The following is a 21,628-nucleotide window of genomic DNA, read 5'->3' on the forward strand; positions in this document are numbered from 1 at the left end:
CCATCACTTTAAACGAACCTACAGAATAGAAACAAATGCTGGGAACAGAAGTACAGAACAAATGGGGCAAGAACAGACTGAGAGAAATCAAGTCAGCGGTGGATAATAAGGCAACAGGTTATGTGTTATAGCATTGTCCAATGGGCGCCATTTAAAGACATGGTGATAACGTGTACATTAAATTCGCATGTACATGCGTCTGCAGTTTTACAGCACATTTACACTGCTGCAAGGAAAACACATTTTTGTTCCCCTCCGATTCATTTCTAGGCTGCAGTTGCCCACGGTGTATTATGGGAGTGAGTGTGTTGCAGACGAAGTGATGAGAGCATTGAAAAGTGGAAGCGAGTTTCACTGGACAGCAGCCAATCAGCACAGCGAGGTGCATTTAGTCACAAAGCATCGAGGCACAAGCTGAAATCAGTGTTGTGACAAGCTCGAGATTGTGAATTATCATCACTGTGTCAAGTTTCCTTGTACTTTTCTTGAGACAACTCTGTACGAATACATGTTTTGAGGAAAGCATGAAAAATATAAAACAAATGTTCAAACCCGCCAGGTTTACCAACTATTTCAGACACTGAAAAAGGTGTTTTATATCTTTCTAATTGAGCTACGTACTCTGCGTTTTGCGTATAATGTTAACAGGTTTTGGGGATGGGCTCGCTGTAGACAGATAAGCTTGCTTGTGTTTTTACTGATGCCCCCAAAGCAGCCAGCTGCTTCCATTTTGTTGTGATTGGATCTGCAGTGTTTCTGTATGTGTACGTGTTTTATGACGTTTAAGAAGTTGCACCACGGTCCCAAAATGTGTTGTCATTTTGAATAAAGCATTTTCTGAATTTGCATTGTGTTTCTAAATTTTATTTTTGTTGAATTATGCTTTGGTTATTTGCAGCGTGATGGGTAACTTGCATCACAGTGGCACTTCTCAGCCACCGTACAAAGGTGTTCTAGAGCAATTGTGTGTATTTTATATACACTTCTTGACGTAGATTTTATATATAGCTGATTCTAAATCTTACTTCACACTATGACTGGTGCATTGGTGCATTGAGCAACCACAGTTTATCGTTTCAGTCTGCAGTACATAATGACGTTTTATCATAAGAAATCCTGCTGCAGTTAAACACGCAGAAAAACTCTTAGTTTCGGGCAATATTTTATGGTCGATATGAAAAAGCTAAAAATGTACACAATTCTTGGTGAGAATGAGAAGTATGGTCAAACGGAGACCCCATCACACACAGCAGACCTCCAACGTGGACGTTAACATCCAGCTAACGCCTGCATTAGCAGGTCCAGATGGCTCATCCACAGGCTACTCCCAGCCCTTTATCTGACCGTCAGAGGAAACGCATCCAGATTTCCCTACGTCTGTCTCAGGACCAGTCTGTTTCTAGCCAGGGGTGTGCGATATTAACAAAAGATGATATCGCGATTTTTTTCTGGGATTTTGGCTGTAGCGGTAAGTAGACGGTATTTTGCATCCTTAAAAATGTGCTTGTAAAATATTATATTGTACTAGCTCGCTCGTGTCAATAGGATATTAAACACTGCTTTGTAATGAAGTTAATGGAAACAACATATTTAATATTTGAGTTTTCTGAGTGTGTTTTTGTGTGTGTTACACCAGTCATGGACACCTCACTCCCAAACCTTTTCGTATTCTTCATATTCTGGCCCCAGCTGTTTTAAACTTCATCTGATTTCTGACATAGTTGCAGATTGCAGTCCTTTGAGCAACATCCATGTTTCCTAAGCTAAACCACTTCCATGCAAGGGAGGATGAGCCACGTCTAGCAATGAACACAGCACAGATTGCGAGGTTGGTGGTGTCTGTATTTTATCTCCTGGCACTGTCTGTTCACTCGGTATGCATTTCAGTCATCCATTTTTAGGCAGCTATGCTATCTTAACTTGTTGCACGGTGTGCACTCTCACTCTCAATCTAACCTACTGAATGTCTGAATGCATGGACTCTCAAGGCATGTTTCTGACTACTCAGTTATATCACCTCACACATCCTTAAAACAACAATTCTGATATTATCATAGACAGTACATATCATGCACTCCTGGGCTCTAGTCATATCCTGACCCGTTTGGCAATTGATGACAATACGAATGGCGTCTTTGGACTCATAAGAGCATATACACACAGGAATACTTATGAAACAACAATTGGCAGATGCTCTGATGCATCACAACATGTGCTCCCTGGGTACTGAACCCATGACCTTGGCAGTACTAGTACCATGCTTAACTTGAACTATATTTAGCATTTATATTTTCCACATGCTAATTGCAATTTGATGCTTAGAACCAGCAATTCTGAGATCATGGAACCCTCAGAAGTAATTGACAATATTGGAAATGGACAATATGCTGTTGAAACCCCATTGCAGGTGGTGGTTAATGGTGTTATGACAAACAGATCAATTTAATACAGGAGTGAAAATGGATGTCCGTGTTCAGATCTGTTAGAAGTCCTCTGAAATTTGTTACCACTCACACAGACAACCAAACTCCAAATTGGCTTAGTGAACGGTATCGGTAGATACCAAGAGGTCTCTATCAGCAGTGGGCCAAGTCATCCAAAAGGCCATGAGACACTGATTTAATAACAGAATAAAGAACTTCCGGAGGACTGTTCATTAGTTGGTTCCCGCCTCGTGCTCCGTCCTCCCTGTGACCCTGAATTGGATTAAGCAGTTTAGAAGATGGATGGATGAATGAATGCATCATTAGTTTCCTCCTCGACAGGCTTGAAATTGTATCGTTAAAGCCATCCCTTGCAAATAACTGTACAGGCTTCACCTTTATACCAAAGTATTTCTTAAACAAATATTTTCTTTTTTCGGCAAATATAAAATACTTCCCACCACATGAAAGTGGCAATGGTATATCAAAGAGAAGTAACAGGGAGGACAGAAATGGTGTAAGGAAACATTTCAGGAGTACAAAATAGCTCCGGCAGGAAGTGTAAAACTCTTCTGAAACTTAAATGAACAGATGCTCCCGGATAAAATATGGCAGGCAAACTTGACTGGGTTTAGGGCAATCCTGGAATATAAAGAGAAATATGCAAGGGTCAAAACCAGAGCAGAAAAAACACCATAGCCAAGAGAGAATTACTAGTTCGTAAACGGTAACAGGCAGAGTCCAGAACCGAGAAGGCAGAGAAAGACAATACAAAAGTGTAGGGTGACTCCAAATAGGCATAAATCCAAAATACAAATACTACAATAAACAGAGAAACTTAGATTTCTTAGTTAAGACAATACTTCACGAAGAGGAAACGGAAAAAGATAGGTACATGTACATGATAGAAAACACAGAACGGGCGTAATAATTAGCATTCAGGTGACTTAGGTCTCCTGTGAGTCTTGGCATTGGTGTCGCAGGGTTGGAGGTCCTCCTTGTGATATCTTTAGGCATTCTGGGAAGTGGAGTTTGTATTGGTTTGATCAGAAGGCAGCATGATGTATGGAATCAAAGGTGAAAGATAAACCCAACACCAATGAGACAATCAAAAACCACAAAGCTGGTTATGATTTCGAGTCTTTTGAAATTATTTTTACCAGCATTAACGATGCAGCCAGCGAAAAGAAGCCCACTCAGCCACTAATCAGCATCTACAGGCCAACAGGACCCTACGCAGCACTTATTAAGGAATTTGCAGATTTCTCATCTAATCTTGTCACTCTAGTAGAAAGAGCCATTATTGTTGGTAATTTCAATATTCACTTTGATAGTGCCCAAGACCCTCAGAGGTCGGCCTTTTGCTGTATTGCAATCAATTGGTTTCACCAAATGTATAAGAGCACCCACACACTCTGGTGGACATACACTTGTCTTAGTACTGACATACGGTGTAGACATAGACATACTACCCCAGTCGGATGCCATCTCAGACCATTCCCTAATTTTATTTGAACTGCTGCACACTCAATGTTGCGCCACTTAAGAATAATAAAAAAAAACATTAGGAACAAAAAATTAGTACCTTGGTATAATGAACACATTCATTTAAAATAAATTTAAAATAAAACACTCAAAAAACACAATGTAAAGTCTTCCAGCCTGCATGGAAGGAGAGCCTTCTCAAGTATAGAAAAGCAATTTTTACTGCTCGAACAGCTTATCTCTTGACCCTAATAGAAAGTAACAAAAATTTCGTGTTAGTACAGTTGCACATCTCATAGGAATAAAACTGACACCAATGCTCAGATTACAACTTCACATAGTAGTAATGAGTTCATGAATTTCTTTAATGAGAAAATCAATCACATTAGAGTTTTAAGGTGGCATTGGTCAGCTACTTAGAGATCAGAACAACCAAGTCATAAAAGACTCTAGAATCCTTTACACCTGTCTAAGAGCCTGAACTTACATCTCTGATCTTGTGCTCAAAATCCTTCACTTGCTTACTAGATTTGCTGCTCACACAATTTCTTAAGGAAATCCTACCTGAAGTAACTGAACCTTTACTAAATGTAATAAACTCCTCCTTGAACATTGGCTATATACATAAATCATTCAAATTAGCAGTAATGAGATCACTTATAAAAAATCTAACCTTGACCCATGTGAGCTGTCAAACTACAGGTTGATCGCAAACCTTCCATTTATTTCCAAGATCCTAGAAAAAGCTGTAGCTCAGCAGTTAAGATCATATCTGAATCATAACCAAATACATGGAGTCCTTCAGTCAGGGTTTAGGCCTAATCATAGTACAGAGACAGCACTGATTAAAGTAGTTAATGACCTGTTGTTGGCTTCTCATCAGGGTTATGTTTCTTTGCTTATACTGTTTGAGCTGAATGCAGCATTTGAGATTATAGATCACATTTTACTAGAAAATGTTGTTGGGATTAGGGGAATGGCCCTTTTCTGGTTTATATCTTATCTATCCGGTTGCTACCAGTTGGTTAACATAAATGGAGACTTCTCATCATACAAGAAGGTTAGCTATGGTGTCCCGGAAGGATCTGTTCTAGGCCTCTGTTTTTATATATATATATATATATATATATATATATATATATATATATATATATATATATATATATAGAGAGAGAGAGAGAGAGAGAGAGAGAGAGAGAGAGAGAGAGAGAGAGAGACAGAGAAAGAGAGAGAGAGAGAGAGAGAGAGAGAGAGAGAGAGAGAGGCTACCTCTAGGTGACATTATAAGTAAACACTGCTAGTTTCCACTGCTACGCTGATGACACTCAGCTATATGTCACAGCCATACCAGAGGACAAATATCAGCTTTGTATTATTTATTATTGCGAAATACATAAAGTACATCAGAGAAGTACATCGTGAAGTACATCGAGAAACTTTCTGTCACTTAATCACTTAATCCTGACAAAACAGAAGTGCTTCTATTAGGTCCACAGACAGCGAGGTCCTCACTCTCTAATTACTCCATGAACCGCAATGGTCTCCCAATCAGATCTTCTCTAACAGTTAAAGATCTTGGCGTTATTATGGATTCCAGTGTCTTGTTTGAAGCTCATGTAAACAATATTTCTAGGACCACCTTTCTCCACCTCAGGAACATTTCAAGATTAGGAACATGCTCTCCGTACATGACACAGAAAAGCTAGTCCATGCATTTACCACTTCCAGATTGGACTACTGTAATGCCTTAGAATCTGGCCGTACTATTAAATGCCTAAATAAGCTCCAGTTAGTTCAAAATGCAGCAGGCAGAGTTCTTACTAGAACTAGAAAATTTGTTCACATCACTCCCATCTTAGCTACTTTACATTGGATCCCAGTAAAATTCTGTATTGTTTATTACATGCTTCTAATGACCTACAAAGCACTGAAAGGCCCCACAGTACCTTAGAGAACTCCTAGTGCATTACGTCCCACCCAAAAGGTGCAGGCTCTTTACTAAGACCAAGAATAAGAACATCTATTTGGTTAGTATTACTGAGAAATGAAACTGTCTATACTAAAAACAAAACCAACTGTGTTTGTTAACCGATTTAACCCTAACGGTCATTTGTAAAACTGTTATATAGCTTTTCTGTCAACATAGCAATGATGTTTAATTAGTTTGACTTAAAACAAGGCAACTGCACATAAAAAACAAAAACATTGCCCTTAAAGTCAATTCCCTTTAAAGTTTATTAAAAATGTGTTACAAATCTGTCAACACACACACACACACACACACACACACACACACACACACAACCGATCTGTCAACACACACCCACTCTTACCACAAGTTTAAGGCTTGCACCGAAGAGATGTTTCTAGGAAAAACATCATTACTGAACCGTGAAAACATATTTACTCAGGCTCTCACAATGCTCTGGAGCACATGCGCACACAGCGCTACTAAGGCACAAAGGGGTAAATGACAGGGATGAAACATGGTTGGATTCCCACTGCAGAACAACTACAGGAGGCCAGGGACCACATTTCCCAGCCGTGGGGCCAACGGACGCTGCTAGTGGCAGAATAATGGTAGTCTGAGTCTTCATGCACATCTGAAAATGCATTTAATGCTTTTCAAAGAAACAGAAGGAGAGAAAAGGGTAAATACAGAACAGCGAGGGAGGAAGCTGGGGAAGACATCACTCAGACCGCTACGAGGCAAGAGGGACATGACGCTTAAGAGTGTGTACACGTGTGTAAATAATAAGACTTAAGAATATTCTAAAAATATCTCTGGGATACAGAAGCAATAGCTCACAGCAGTGATGGCCTGGTCAGTTTTGGTTTCTCACAATCTGCTTTGTTAAACTAACAGAAAACAAGAAAACATAGATTTGCACGCACACACACACACACACACACACACACACACACACACACACACACACACGAACACACACACGCATACATGCCTGCATGCACAGTCACACACCATTACAGAAAACAGTACTAGCTTAATCAGTTACTGAAGAATGGGGAAATAGCAGGACGCTGTGTCCATAAGGAAGGATGAATAGGGCAATATACTCAAAAGCCTTCTGAGAATTCTACACAGGGCCTCGTTTCACACCATTAAAGATCCATGAGGCCATTAACTCTGTCTCCGCCCCCTCATGCATCTCTGACCCTTTAGGCCACATAAAACACTGAAATATGACAAAAATAGAGATGATTACACCAAGTAAAAAATGAGTCATTTAAAGTTCCCACTTTACTGAATAACAATACAAAAGCAATAAATAGTCGGATATCTCTGAATGTCTTAAAAAGGGTGAGAATCCAAATTAATCCTCAATGAGGCCAGAGCACATCAAAACCTTCACACACACGCAGACACACCCACACACACACAGACAACCATGTATCCACACAGACAAACAAATGCACATACACAAGCACACACACACACACACACACACACACACACACACACACACACACACACACACACACACACACACACACACACACAAAAGGACACACGTGCCTAAAAAAGAACTTTAGTTGTTAAAGCGTCCTCTGAGGTCACTTCTGGAAACTCAAGATCACATTTTTGTACATGCCACCTGTTGTCAATAAAAAGGAGGGAAAAATATTTGTCGACGAGTTTATTTAATAAAATATTTTGCATTGCGAATAAATCCCCAAGCACCTTAAATATATTATAATTCACTAAAAAACTAATGTTCCACCGAGGTAAGGAGTCACTCCCACTTGTTTTTTCTGAACGTCTACACCTGAAATAAAACCTTCTCATGCAGTGAGCTTCTCTTAGTTTTGATTCCACTCTAGGTGTCACTCTGAACAATTTTGAATTTCAATTGCAGCAAACTGAAAACTTTGAAAAATGTCTTGTTCCATGAATTGCAGTTACATACTCTAATGATATCAGTGGGGCAACAAATCTGAATGGGTTTAACAGGAAACAAAACTTGCAGTTTGTAAACGTTTTTTGCTAAATTTAGGGGACAGGCCGCGCGAGTGCGCGGACAGGCCGCTCCAGATCGGGGACAGGCCACTTGTGCTAATGCTGGACGTCCGTGCCGCCTTGTCCTTCGACCTTCAGCCTCCCACCCCAGCACAGTGCTTCGCAAACACAGGCAGCATGGCCTAAACTTGGCTGGAGGGTTTCTGAGCTCATACCACCACCACCAGACAAAGATGCACGCTAATGGAGAGCGGAGCCCATCCAGACCGATGTGCTTAGCTGAAGGATCATGTTTAGTGCTCAGGTCTGAAGCTGCACTTATGCCATTAATCAGTTATGAGATCATGATCCCTTTATTTTAACATCCTAACATAATGATTGGTTTTTTTATTTAGTTTTTTTTTCTTTTTAATTAATAATTGCTCTCTCTTTCCAATAAAAGGTTTACTACTATATTACTGTATTTAACAGGTTTACATTATATAAAATTAAAAAAGGAGATAAATTCAAAAGGCCCTCATCTTTATATGTACATTAGCTTTAATTTCTCCACCACACTATCGACTACTAACGAATTAAATAAAGACGCTCTTGAGTAGGCAGCGTTTCCATAAGATGCTCCTTACTTAGGGAAACTGTGCTGAATCGAGCTTAACACTCCAAAACAGCTAGCAGCTCTTGGGACAATATTCACCCCAAAACACCCATTTGGTTCATGCACGATGCTATGCAAACACTGAAGCAACGCCAACTGAAAGTAAATCCAGTGATGACACTTTATAAATATAACGCAATAAATATAATACAATTTGCATATAAATGTAAACCTTTGACTGTTGAAGACCGTATATGCACTCACCAGTTACTCTATTAGACATACCACTTTACGGATTCCAGAGTGGCATAACACAAATGTGGGATTTACCCAGGGATCGCTGGTTTAAGCCCCAATAATTCCACAGGCATCCATGACAGGAGGTGCAAAGGAGCAAAACTAGCATTACTCTCTGGGTGGAAGGGATGTCATTACTCTGCCCCCTCCCAATCACTGCGATGCTAGCAAGGACATCCGTGTGCTCGCGCTCGCTGACGAAGGGAGTTAGCAGTTTCCTCCGAGGGTGTACGGCTGCCATGTGTCTCAAAAAAGGCGGCAGCAGCTGGAGAAGACGTGGTACTTAGCCTCACGCGTCTCGGAGGAACCCGTCACGGTCGGTAGCTGTCACACAACAGGGGACAGCTAGCTAGCTAGTTGGTGGGCAGGAATAGGCTTAACAACCAAAGTTGGAAGAAAAATAGAATAAATATATGTAAATGTAAAAAGCATTACTTTATTTGAAACACCCCGTTGAAACTATATCTACCCTATGTGATATCAAGACTATATCAATATCTGATCCTTCATGGATGATCACTTTCTGACCTCTACTTTCTGACCTCTGGATGTTTTGGGTGGGACCCAGAAGCAACAATGAAGTGTGTACAGTAGCACCACTGTGACTGATTACCCTGTACCAGCTCAACACCTACAATCAGGTCACGGCCATATTAGTGTTGATGCTCTGTTGAGAATGGCTGACCACCATAGTAACACCATAGTAATATCTAGTCATCGGCTGTTCTGTTTGTTGTTGTTTTTTAAACCTTACCAGTGATGAATGTGATAGTGGATGGCTGATTAACTACGAACACCAACAGACGGACTACACTCTTTAACTTCAGAGATATAATAAAGACCTAATAAACCAGCTAGTCAGCACAGGTGCAAGCTAGGTATTTCCAACTAACTAGTTAGTTGGACAGATACTAACAGTACAACAAAATGTAAACTTTAGCTTCGTGATCATGTTAATACTGATATTTCACCATTATTACTCCTGTATGAATACAAAAGGCACACAGACATACACCCCCACCCCCAACAAAATAAAATGGAAAAGATACTTTAAATTACTACATACTACATAATTATGTGATTACAAAGGTAGAAAACATGTTTGGCTCAATAAACCTGTCAAAACACATCATCAAATGAAAACACATCATCCGTTTCAGAAATGGATGCTAATGAATTCTCCAACAATGGAATATCAATTAATGAGAAAAAACACCACACAATCACACCATTAGGCTTTGCAGAGGAAAGCAAAACAGCATTTAAAGTGATAATCAACTGTTTTGTATGTTTGTTAATGGCTCGTCAGTCATAAAATTTCTATATGGCAGCATATCTAAGACAGGTATAATATCCAACCACTGGTGTTTAACATCACGTTGATCTCTTTCGAGCTGCTTCAACCACAACATGAGACGTTAACTTTGCCGGCACATGTGCACACGATTTCATGAGTCATAACCAAATCAATTTGGTTTTAGAGTATTTGTAAATTTGCCATTGCCGAATTATCACCTCAATGCTCCATAATCTCAACCACATATTTCGTGAACCAAGGTGTAAGAACTGGTACCTCACTGAGCACTAAATGTAATATATGGCTTCTTGACAACTGGCAAAGCCATAGTTATGGGAAAAAAAGATAAGTGTTAAAAACATTATTCAAACCTACTGACAGAGAGTGTCATTACATGCTTAACTGGGACGAGGGCTGGAATAATGCTCTCGTTAAAGACACCGCGAGCTAAGCATCTGTTGCTTTCATCTTTGGTATTGCACTATTGCGATGAACGGACAAGCAATAATCGCTAGCATTACACGTACGGATAAGGAACAAACTCCTATATGAGAAACCGTGCAGAATCAGTAGCAGTGATCCCACCTGCTTCCAGAGGAAGGCATCTTCCTGGTTGATCCTCCACGTGGTGAGGAGGTGTATGGAGGACAGCGCGCCCCCACTGAGCACGGCGGCGCGCATGCGCACCGGCAGCAGCGTGTAGATGATGTAAATGAAGAAGACACTCCACCATATGCCCTCGGAGGCACTGCGCGGGGCCACCATCATCACGCCGAAGCCCTGTACCACCAGCAGAACGCTGATGACCAGGTAGCTCACCATCCACATGTAGTCCTGGTGGAAGCCGTTACGGTTGCACACCACCATGAGGGCCAAGAAGAGCGCCATGGCAACAGAGAGCACAGAGGCGTAGGCCACGTCGGGCTGCGCGTGCACGCAGTGGAAGGCCAGCATGACGCCGCACACGAGCAACAGCATGCCCATGAGCACGGTGAGCGAGCTCTGGTTGAGGCGGAAGAAGTAGCGCTGGTAGAGGCGCTCCAGCTTGCGCGACCGGAACTTCTTGGACTGGAAAACGCGCACCACGCGCCGCCAGCATTCGGCCGCCGTCACCGGGCCGCCGTCGTCGCCTCCGCCAGGGCCGTGGCCCTTCGGGCCCTTGGCGTCGCCATCCTCGAAGCCCAGGTCCACCGATTTGAGGCCCACGCTCTCGCTGGCACCGCCCCGCTTGCCGTAGTGATCCTCCTGCCAGCCGCAACGCATGCTGAAGTTGCCGCCTCCCCCTGCTCCTCCGCTCCCGGCGCCGGCCCAGTGGGGCTGCAGCGGCCCCGGTTGTGGAGGGGGCTCCATGACCTCGGGGTCCCGCAGACAGCTCATGTAGCGCGGGCTGCACAGCGAGGAGCCGCCCTTGCGCTTGGACTTCTTGCCATTGCGCTCACCCCACGCGGTCTTGCGGTCGTCCACTCTGGCCACTAGGAAGCCGTTGAACCAGGACATTCTGCACGGGATGAGCGGGGGGAGGGGCGATGAATGAAAGAAAAGGTGAAAGCATGACAGCAACATGAAAGCCAAGGTGTCTTTGTCTTAAACAAGAACTTTGGCAATTCTGTTGAATCTCTTTATTACACAAAGTCTTTTACTGGGTTTTTTTGTTTATTTGCCTTTCTGTGCTTCTATACATTTTGCTTCATTATTTAAAAAAAAAAAATAAATTTTAAAAAAAAAAATTAAAATATATATATATATATATATATATATATATATATATATATATATATATATATATATATATATATATATATATATACATACACACACACACACACACACACACACACACAGTACTGTGCAAAAGTTTTAGGCAGGTATGAAAAAATGCTGTAAACTAAGAATCCTTTCAAACATACAAATAATAATTGTTCATTTTTATCAATTTACAAAACGCAAAGTGAGCGAACAAAAGAGAAATCTAAACCAAATCAATATTTGGTGTTATTACCCTTTGCCTTCAAACCAACATCCATTCTTATAGGTACACTTGCACAAAGTCAGGTGTATGATCAACCAATTATACCAAACAGGTGCTAATGATCATCAAATCATATGTAGGTTGAAACACAGTGATTTACTGAAACAAAAACAGCTGTGTATGAGGCTTAAAACTGGGTGAAGAACAGCCAAACTCTGCTACCAATGTGAGGTTGTAGAAGACAGTTTCATGTCACAGGTCACACACCATGACTGAGCACAGCAACAAGACACAAGGTAGTTACAATGCATCAGCAAGGGCTCTCCCAGACAAAGATTTGAAAGCAGACTGGGGTTTCAAGATGTGCTGTTCAAGCCCTTTTGAAGAAGCACAAAGAAACGGGCAACGTTGAGGAAGGTAGACGCTGTGGTTGACCAAGGAAACTTAATGCAGCAGATGAAAAACACATCAAGCTTATTTTCCTTCAAAATCAGAAGATGTCCAGCAGTGCCATCAGCTCAGAACAGGCAGAAACCAGTGGGATCCAGGTACATCTACTGTCCAGAGATGTCTGGCCAGAAGTGGTCTCCATGGAAGAGTTGCAGCCAAAAAGCCATACCTCTGACATGGAAACAAGCGACTGAACTATGAACGAAACATAGGATCTGGGGTGCAGAAAAATGGCAGCAGGTGCTCTGGACTGATGAGTCAAAATTTGAAATATTTGGCTGAAGGAGAGGGCAGTTTGTTCGCTGAAGGGCTAGAGAGAGGTACAATAATGAGTGTCTGCAGGCAACAGTGAAGCAGGGCAGAGGTTCCTTGCAAGTTTGGGGCTGCATTTCTGCACATGGAGTTAGAAATTTGGTCAGGATTAATGGTGTCCAAAATGCTGAGAAATACAGGCAGATACTTATCCATCATGCAATACCATCAGGGAGGCGTATCACTGGCCCCAAATGAATTCTGCAGCAGGACAACGATCCCAAACATACAGCCAATGTCATTAAGAACTATCTTCAGCATAAAGAGGAACAAGAAGTCCTGGATGTGATGGTATGGCCCCCACAGAGCCCTGATCTCAACATCATCCAGTCTGTCTGGGATTACATGAAGAGACAGAAGGATTCCTACATCCACAGAAGATCTGTGGTTAGTTCTCCAAGATGTTTGGAACAACCTACCAGCCGAGTTCCTTCAAAAACTGTGTGCAAGTGCAAGCATTTTTCACACCTGCTTAAAACTTTTGCACAGTACTCTGTGTGTGTGTGTGTGTGTGTGTGTGTGTGTGTGTGTGTGTGTGTGTGTGTGTATATATAATTTCATCTGACAGCATTATACAGCACCACATTTACAGCATTTGGCAGGCACCCTTGACCATAGCCTCTTGACCAGAGCCAAAAGTGTTTTGTGAGCCTGATCAAAATATCAAAATCATGCCAAGCATTAACAACATGGTGTCAAGAATACTGTCAGGATGAAGCTAAAGCAGACGCATTTAGTCTGCATTTTCCCCTGATATTGTATCTGATGTTAAATGATCACCTGTGAGATGAATAACTGAACAGCCAGTAAGGCTGCAAAGACGATGTTACACTGTACGAGGGTGAAAGTGCAGCAGGTACCTGTGCAGGTTCTGGTGTGCTCCCCAGCCCTGACCTCTCTTGCTGGGTCACTCATTTATATCACTGGGCGAGTAGAAATGGGTAGTTAAGACAAACCAAGTCTTTGAAAGGAATTTGGAAAAGTACTCTCGCAGTTTCTGCTGACTGGGTCGCCAAATCTGAAGGTTTCGGGTTGAATGGGCTGACACTTAGATCACATGCATCATCCTGATATCTGGGTCTGCAAACAATAAACACTGAAAACAGACTCAAAGAAAGACTGCATCGTTTACACAGTTCATTGGTAACAACATAGCTCCTCACAGTCATTTCGTGAGGTTTGACCAACCTGTCTATTGCACCACTTTATTGTACTCATAGTCATTTATGACTATGAATTTTTTTACTATGCTATTAATATTTACATATGCTGATGATCAAAACTTGCAGATATCCTTAGACTAATAAAACAATACTGATTATTTCACAATATTATTTCACAGCCAAAACAGTCATTAATGTAAATATTTGTAGTGAGCACTTCTCAAATCATTTCATCATCTGTAATCTGCAGTCAATAACTGCTTCCTAGGGCATACCAGACAGGAAGGGACAAACGGCGAAATCTTTGTAAACAGTGCGATTGCAATGTGATGACAGATTAGAGATGGGTCACACCACCAAGCAAAGCTGAGAGATGGGGCAAGAATATTTAAACTACGCAGACTGAAATGACAGCAAAATGAGACATACATTAACACTGAAACTACATAAATACATCTTGGCATTTTGTGGTATGGCAATGTAAAATATTCCTACCTAAATGTATTTTAAAACCTCATACAAAAACACTGGACTATATATGGATATGGGCCCTGGACATTTAATCTTTGCAGAAATTTTATGTATCAAGGACAACATCACGTGTATGTATCAAGGACAATATCGCATCTTCAGCATTTAACAGTATTACCATTAAAGACAAGTGATCTGTGTTCCAAAATCACTGGTGTGAGAAATAAGAGTTTTATATGCCACAACTCAGTTCACAAGCTACTATCAATATGTTTCATTTAGAAACCTATTAAACATTAACAGTCTTTGGCAAACCTTTATCTCACAGGGTGCCTAATAACTACTTGCAAAGAAAAAATATATCTTGACGAGTCTTGCTCAATTCCAGGCCGAATATAGTGTGACAGGAATCATGTATGAAAGGATATATGAAATAGTTGGTTTATTGCCCCCATATTTCTAGCTGGCAGGGCAGTCGGAAAGCGCACTGCCGTGTATTGTAGCAACAACAACAACAAAAAACCCAAACCCTGAATTTCCAGAGAGGCGCAGAATTAAAAGTAGCCAACATTAGAACATGCTTCTAAGTTTTACTTTAATGTTTTAACATGAATGTCTCAGCAGACACTGAAGACTTCTATGCTGACATGTTACTTGACTTCGGCATCCTCACTGACCACCGTGGCGTGTATTCCTCTGGGACGACTGCGCGACATTTCGAGCGCACAACGGCACGGTGTCGTTGCATCACGCAAACGGGCGACTGGCAAATGCAAGCACATGTATAGGCCTGCCCTACAGGACGCGCCCGACAGCGCCATATGCATGTGTATAAATATGTGAGTTTATGTCTGTAGCGAAAACAGCATTGCAGAATTTTAGCACTTCATCGACAGCCTTGCCTGCACGATGCACCACTCCGTACCGGCCGAAATCTATCGCATCACCCTCACCGACGTTATATCGCGTTACGTAACAGTGTGTGCGTGTGTCTACCATATTACGGTTCACAACGGTGACCGCTTCGATGCTGGTACATCAACAGTGTGTGTGTGTGTGTGTGTGTCTACCATGTTACAGTTCGTAGCAGTGACCGTGTGCGGCTGCAGTGTGTCCCACCCGACCGCCAAGTGGGCTACAGCCCCTAACGTCTCGTCCTTCGCCCAGGCGGGCCTTCGCGAACGGCTTCGCTCCTAAAACACGAACCATATTTCCATCTGAAAGCGTAATATCTGGAGCATTCCAGCGCATCGCCTCCTCTTCATGTGGGTTGCCACATTCCACTAACGCACAAGCGACGGATTGATAAAACGGTAGACTGACGGGACTTTGCCACTGCACGTTTTTTTGGGGGTTGTTGTTGTTGGGGGGTTTTTTTTGGTTTGTTTTTCCCACCAAACTGCATTTGTGCATGTAAAATCGATTCTCTCGTCCTCTTGTTTATTTAAGCCAGATTTAGCACAGGACCGTTGGAGCTCTGCGCTGGAGCTAAATGAGCAGCGGCAGCCTTGCAAACTACAGACATGTCTGACTGAGACGCTCTGCCTTGAATCACTAAATGTAAATTGCTCTGCCGCAGAGATACGGTGTGTAACTGTCAGCTCTCAAATCGTGTGCAAGATGGGGGCGGGGGGGGGGAGAGACTGCGTGTTCTGCAAAGGTAAATTTGACATGTCAAAACTAACAAGTCGAAGTGTAACGCTGCGCTGAGCCGAGATGAGCTCGTCTAACGCTCCGTGACATCGGACGCTGCGAAATGCATATTTAAAACCGTAACTCGACCAAAAGCTGGACGCCAGCAACGGCGCTGGAACGACGACTGTCAATAAGAAATTGCGCTTGAACGGAGCTTACATAAAACGGGCACACCAGGACCGATCACCCTGGGGGAAGGAAGAAGAAGGAGAAAGAAAAAAAAAAGAGTCTGACTCACCACATCTCTCCATTTTAAGAATTAAACCACTGGCAGTTCAGCAGAGGCTGGCGTGGACACAGGACGCTATCCAAGCCTTCGGTGTCCTTGTTATCGGTCAGGGTTTTTTTTTTTTTTTTTAATTCTGCTGGCATCGAGGACAAGGGAACAGAGGCCACGAACGTTGCCGCTCTCCCTCGCTTCACTCCAGCCGTTTGCTCTCAGTCCACCTCTCTCCCCCCCCCCTCCACGCACACAAGCGTCGCCGCACACTCCGTAGCCCTTGTTCTTGATGCGCAGTGCTCCACCTAGAGGCCACTTTCAAAAGCGCACTGAGCAATAAGTCCTCTGGCAACCTTCTTCACCTGTCGTCCTCTCTTTTGTTTAGCAAAGACCCAAGCGACAGATACAACTGAGTCGTTCGGAATTATTTATTTTATCAGATAAGAATGTACACAAGTTAAAAGGTGCTTCTTTTCCAAGCGAGTTTCTCTCTACAGGATGATATAGCCCTTAAGTACCATGGCAGGCTTGTGTTAGTGGTCAGTAAACGTACTGTAGTTTGAGTTTCATTACAGTGAAATCCAGCGTTACAACCTCAGAAAATCCTTTAGCAATGGTCTAAACTGCTAATTTTAGGACAAACCAGCAGTTCTCACTGCTGAGCAAAATTTGCACCTTGTGACAGCTGTGGTATATGTGTGATTGCTATATAAGGTTGTGTAGAGTAACCAGATAACACATACAGACACCCAAACCTCATCCTCTAATACTCTAATGCAGTACTCTATAGCAGGAAACCAGAGCAACTAGTGAGTTCCATGTGGCCCAGATTGATTGAGACTCACTTAATTTAATGTGTGTTTTGGTGCTTCAAATTGAACCAACACATGAAACCTAGCTATATAATACTGAGTTTTGCTAGACATTGTAAAAGATACATCTTTTCCTCTGTAAAGATACAATACTTCTAGTAATGAGACTTGGTCTAGTAATCTGGTGTAATAGCAGTTCTAGGAAGAGTATCACATTGCTAGAGCCGCCTGACATAAACTTAAATTTGCCAGATCATATAACACTTTAACAGTTCCATAAATGTGGCAGATTTAAATGCAGTCACAGTCACAGAGGGCAAGGTTGACATGTTCCAAGTCAAACAATCGCATAGTCTAATATAACACAAAAAGGCCTTTTCACCATGATAAGTTGGCCTTGTTTGTACAAGGTGGCCCGAAGGATGCATTGAATTGCATCACCACTGCAACTGAATTAACTACAAAATAGATATGAAGGGGGTGTGAAAGCTAAACTGCTAAAAGAAAACTCATACAAACCTTTCAACAAGCCAGATAAGCAAAATGCAAACTGGAGACAAAAGCAGAACTTTGTACTGCATATCAGATCAAGTCTGGTGATTCTCACTTGACTGGCTGGTAGAAAGGAAGGCATACGTTTGAGATTCTTGTTCAAATAGCAGTGGTCAAACATTCCAACATGGCATCTATGCCGTATCGTTAAGTGAAGAAGTTGTGACACAGGAGATGTGGAGTGGGCAGATAAATGATACATGATATGAATGGAATGGAATTCTAAATCTAAATAATCATATTTGCAGTTTCTCATAGCCCTATATCCACTGTCCTTACCCAACACTACAGGCCACACAATGGGACCCTTCAATAATGTGTTTTGGGGGGCAGTTTGAATGCACAATATGTAAGTCAACCTATTAAGATGCTATCATTATTATAATATCATTAACCTGCAGTACTCTTTCTAAAATTTATATTTGACCATCATGCAGCTCATTCAGGTTTTATCCAACTAATTAAATATCTTCATTCATGCATATACAAGGTAAGTATATTGAGATAATTAACAAGATGGCAAAGGCATATTCATAGTCTCTAAAATCTATATTCTAGTGAATACAAGTCTTGCAGACCTGTTTTACATAAGAAGCACATTCTACTTCATTATAAAAGGTATCATTTATATTTTGTACATTTCATAGAAATGTAGGACATGCAACTATAAATTTGTGGGTTTAACATTGGTTACAAAATATGGTTTGCAAAATGCTATTATACAAACATTTGGACATTTTCTAACACCACAGTTAGCAGCTATACTCGTGTTCCTGCTGCTCTGTGTGGCCAGTTGGTGCTGTAGTGTGAAACAGCAAAGTGAAACACTAAAAGGGTAAAGTAAATATAGGATTATTTGTTTAATGTTCAGCTGACAAATAGGTTTGAATAGTCTGCCAGGTCTTTGCCCTTCATAGGTTCCCTGTTGCCATAAGGTAGGGCCTTTCTGACACATTACTACTTGAATTTGTGATCTCTGTTTAGTAACAGAAGTACAAATTCAGTAATTCAAGCAACAATCTTTGTAGAGATTTTAAATATTTTTAATTTAATTAAAATATTTTAATTTTAATGCTTTAAGTGTTTTATAGGAGTTATGACGCTTGTATTGTGGATTTTAAATTCTGTATATGGTTAGTAAACTAGTAAAGAGGTACATGGTTCATGTGAACAGGACATAAACTATTGTTCTTTCAAGAGTTAAATTTTGGGTTGTTGAGGGAAATTCCAATGATTGTTTCCGAATGAGTGCCTTTCGTATCTCCTGTAGTAGGACTCATTGCTTTTCACTGTTGCTGCAATGGGACTCATTTTTGAAAGGAGAAAACAAACCCCCACAGAAACAGTGCAATTTGACAGCACCGTGTTTTTTGGGTCACCTGTAATTTGCCCCACAGAGAGCATCCTGCTGTAAAATCCCACTGTCACTCACCAGATCAGTCTAATCCACTCCCCAGATTACTCTAATTCACTCCCCAAATCAGTCTAATCCACTCCCCAGATTACTCTAATTCACTCCCAACAATCAGTCTAATCCACTGCCCAGATTACTCTAATTCACTCCCCAAATCAGTCTAACCCACTCGCCAGATCCCCATTTTTAAATATTTATAGATGGAATTTATAAGATTTTTTTGAGACAGAAATTGAAAAAACATGGATGCTATTAAAAGAAGAGCATGACATTTATTATTAACAGAGTGTTCACATATATCACTTTTTTTTTTTACTGCAAAACCACTGTAAACATGAAATGTTGGTAGAGATATTTTCATGTGTGGTACAAATATATGAATGTGTACCCTGGCAAAGTAGCGGGATGTTTTGAAAGTATTAAACAAGTTTAATTTAGCTCAGGGTCATGGTGCAGTGTTTCTGTTTCTCCTGTAATACTTTATTTTAGAGGGACTGGTTTATGATCCCAGGTTCAAAGTAAAATTATTTAAGAAACGTGTGAGTATGTCTTGGATTGCAATGCATACTGCATACTGTGTGTTTGTTTGTGTGAGACCCAGTTGTATCTTATATAAATTATAGATCTAGCTGAATATTTACCTTGTCATGTGATTACTGGAGGGAATTTTTGTAAGTAACCCCGCCCCGTTTTGGTTTATAGCCAAACAAACCTAATTTTATAGCCATGTACAATGAAGTAAAGTTTAATAGAGCAATTAATTGAAATTAAAGTGTAATCTTGTCGTTTTAAATATATTTTAGTCAAATATGACAGATCAACAGCATAAACTAATACATTCAGAAATGAAAGCATACATTAACATACGCAAAAATGATAACAAAGTAACATATGCAGAAATGACAGGATAAACTAATGTGGAAGTGACAAACTGAAATATGCAGAAATGACAGTATAACGTTACATATGCAGAAATGACAGCATAAATTAACATATGCAGTTATGACAGCATAATCCATATACAGAAATAACAGCATAAACTAATTTATGCAGAAATGAAGGTCATGCAATTAGCTGCAGAAATGACAGCATAAACTATTTGCAGAAATGACAGCATGAGCCATATACAAAAAAGACAGCATAAAACATATACAGAAAGGACATCAATTGACATATGCAGAGATGACAGCTTAAACCATGTACAGAAATGACATCAACTGACATATACAGAAATGACAGCATAAGACACATACAGAAATCAGCATGATAGAAGGTCGTGCAATTAGCTACAGAAAAGACACCATAAGCCATACGCAGAAATGACAGCATAAACTAACATATGCATAAATCACAGCATAAACTAATATATGCAGAAATGACAGTATAGACTGATATATGTAGAACTGATAGCATAAGCCATATGCAGAACAGAGCATAAGCCATATACAGAAATGACATCAACTGACATATGTAGAAATGACAGCATAAACTAGTATATGCAGAGATGGCAGCATTATCTAACATGCAGAAAGAAAAATGAGAGCATATATGGTTATACAACAAGATGCAAATATTTACCTGATGCTTTTATCCAAAGCAACTTACAATTCTGACTGAACACAACTTGAGCGAATAAAGGTTAAGGGTCTTGCTCAGGGGCCCAACAGTGTTGACTTGGCAGTGGCAACCTTCTGATTGCTAGGCAAGTACTTTAACCACTGAGATACCACTGCCCCAAATAGTTGTTCAGTTCAGGACAAAGAGATAGATAAACTATGAACGTCCATGAATGTCTAAGAATATACTTCAACGTGACTTCCTTATTGAACATAAAACTTCAAATAGTCCATGTTTAGGATCATAAAATGGGCTGACTGTGTGTAAAAAGTGCTCAGTGTCTAACCAGAAGAGAGAAGAAAAATGAGAAGAATGAAGGCCTCCAAATCCTAACAATCAAGCTTCACTTTTAACAATCAGTTACTGATGCAGCAGCTAATTGCACAACCATCTGTCATGTAGAAAAAAGAGAAGAATCGTAGAATAGAATTAGAGAAATGACTCCAGAATAGTGTTAGAGGAATGACTGCAAAATAATGTTAGAGGAATGACTCCAGAATAGTGTTAGAGGAATGACTGCAAAATAGTGTTAGAGGAATGACTCCAGAATAGTGTTAGAGGAATGACTGCAAAATAATGTTAGAGGAATGACTGCAGAATAGTGTTAGAGGAATGACTACAAAAGAGTGTTAGAGAAATGACTAACGAATAGTGTTAGAGGAATGACTACAAAATAGTGTTAGAGAAATGACTCCAGAATAGTGTTAGAGGAATGACTGCAAAATAGTGTTAGAGAAATGACTCCAGAATAGTGTTAGAGAAATGACTAACGAATAGTGTTAGAGGAATGACTGCAAAATAATGTTAGAGGAATGACTGCAGAATAGTGTTAGAGGAATGACTACAAAAGAGTGTTAGAGAAATGACTAACGAATAG

General features: G+C 40.8%; 1 protein-coding gene across 2 annotated transcripts in view; it reads right to left on the bottom strand.

The window, feature by feature from the left end:
* adcy6a (adenylate cyclase 6a) overlaps positions 1-16,575 on the bottom strand; it is a 41,319-nt gene extending 24,744 nt beyond the window's left edge. Inside the window, exons 1-3 of one of the 2 annotated variants that reach the window (XM_035522330.2) lie at positions 16,375-16,575; positions 13,668-13,730; positions 10,662-11,574 (exon numbers count right to left, since the gene is read on the bottom strand). In XM_035522330.2, coding sequence (XP_035378223.1) covers positions 10,662-11,573 — 912 coding nt within the window. In that variant the 5' untranslated portion in view covers position 11,574; positions 13,668-13,730; positions 16,375-16,575. Of the gene's footprint in view, positions 1-10,661; positions 11,575-13,667; positions 13,888-16,374 lie in introns of both variants that reach the window. The other variant, XM_035522329.2, reaches the window with a different exon arrangement.
* Positions 16,576-21,628: the final 5,053 nt, after the last annotated feature.

The sequence above is a fragment of the Electrophorus electricus genome, chromosome 24, assembly GCF_041902795.1.
Source record: "Electrophorus electricus isolate QZ-2024a chromosome 24, ASM4190279v1, whole genome shotgun sequence".
NCBI classification, from domain to species: Eukaryota; Metazoa; Chordata; class Actinopteri; order Gymnotiformes; family Gymnotidae; genus Electrophorus; species Electrophorus electricus.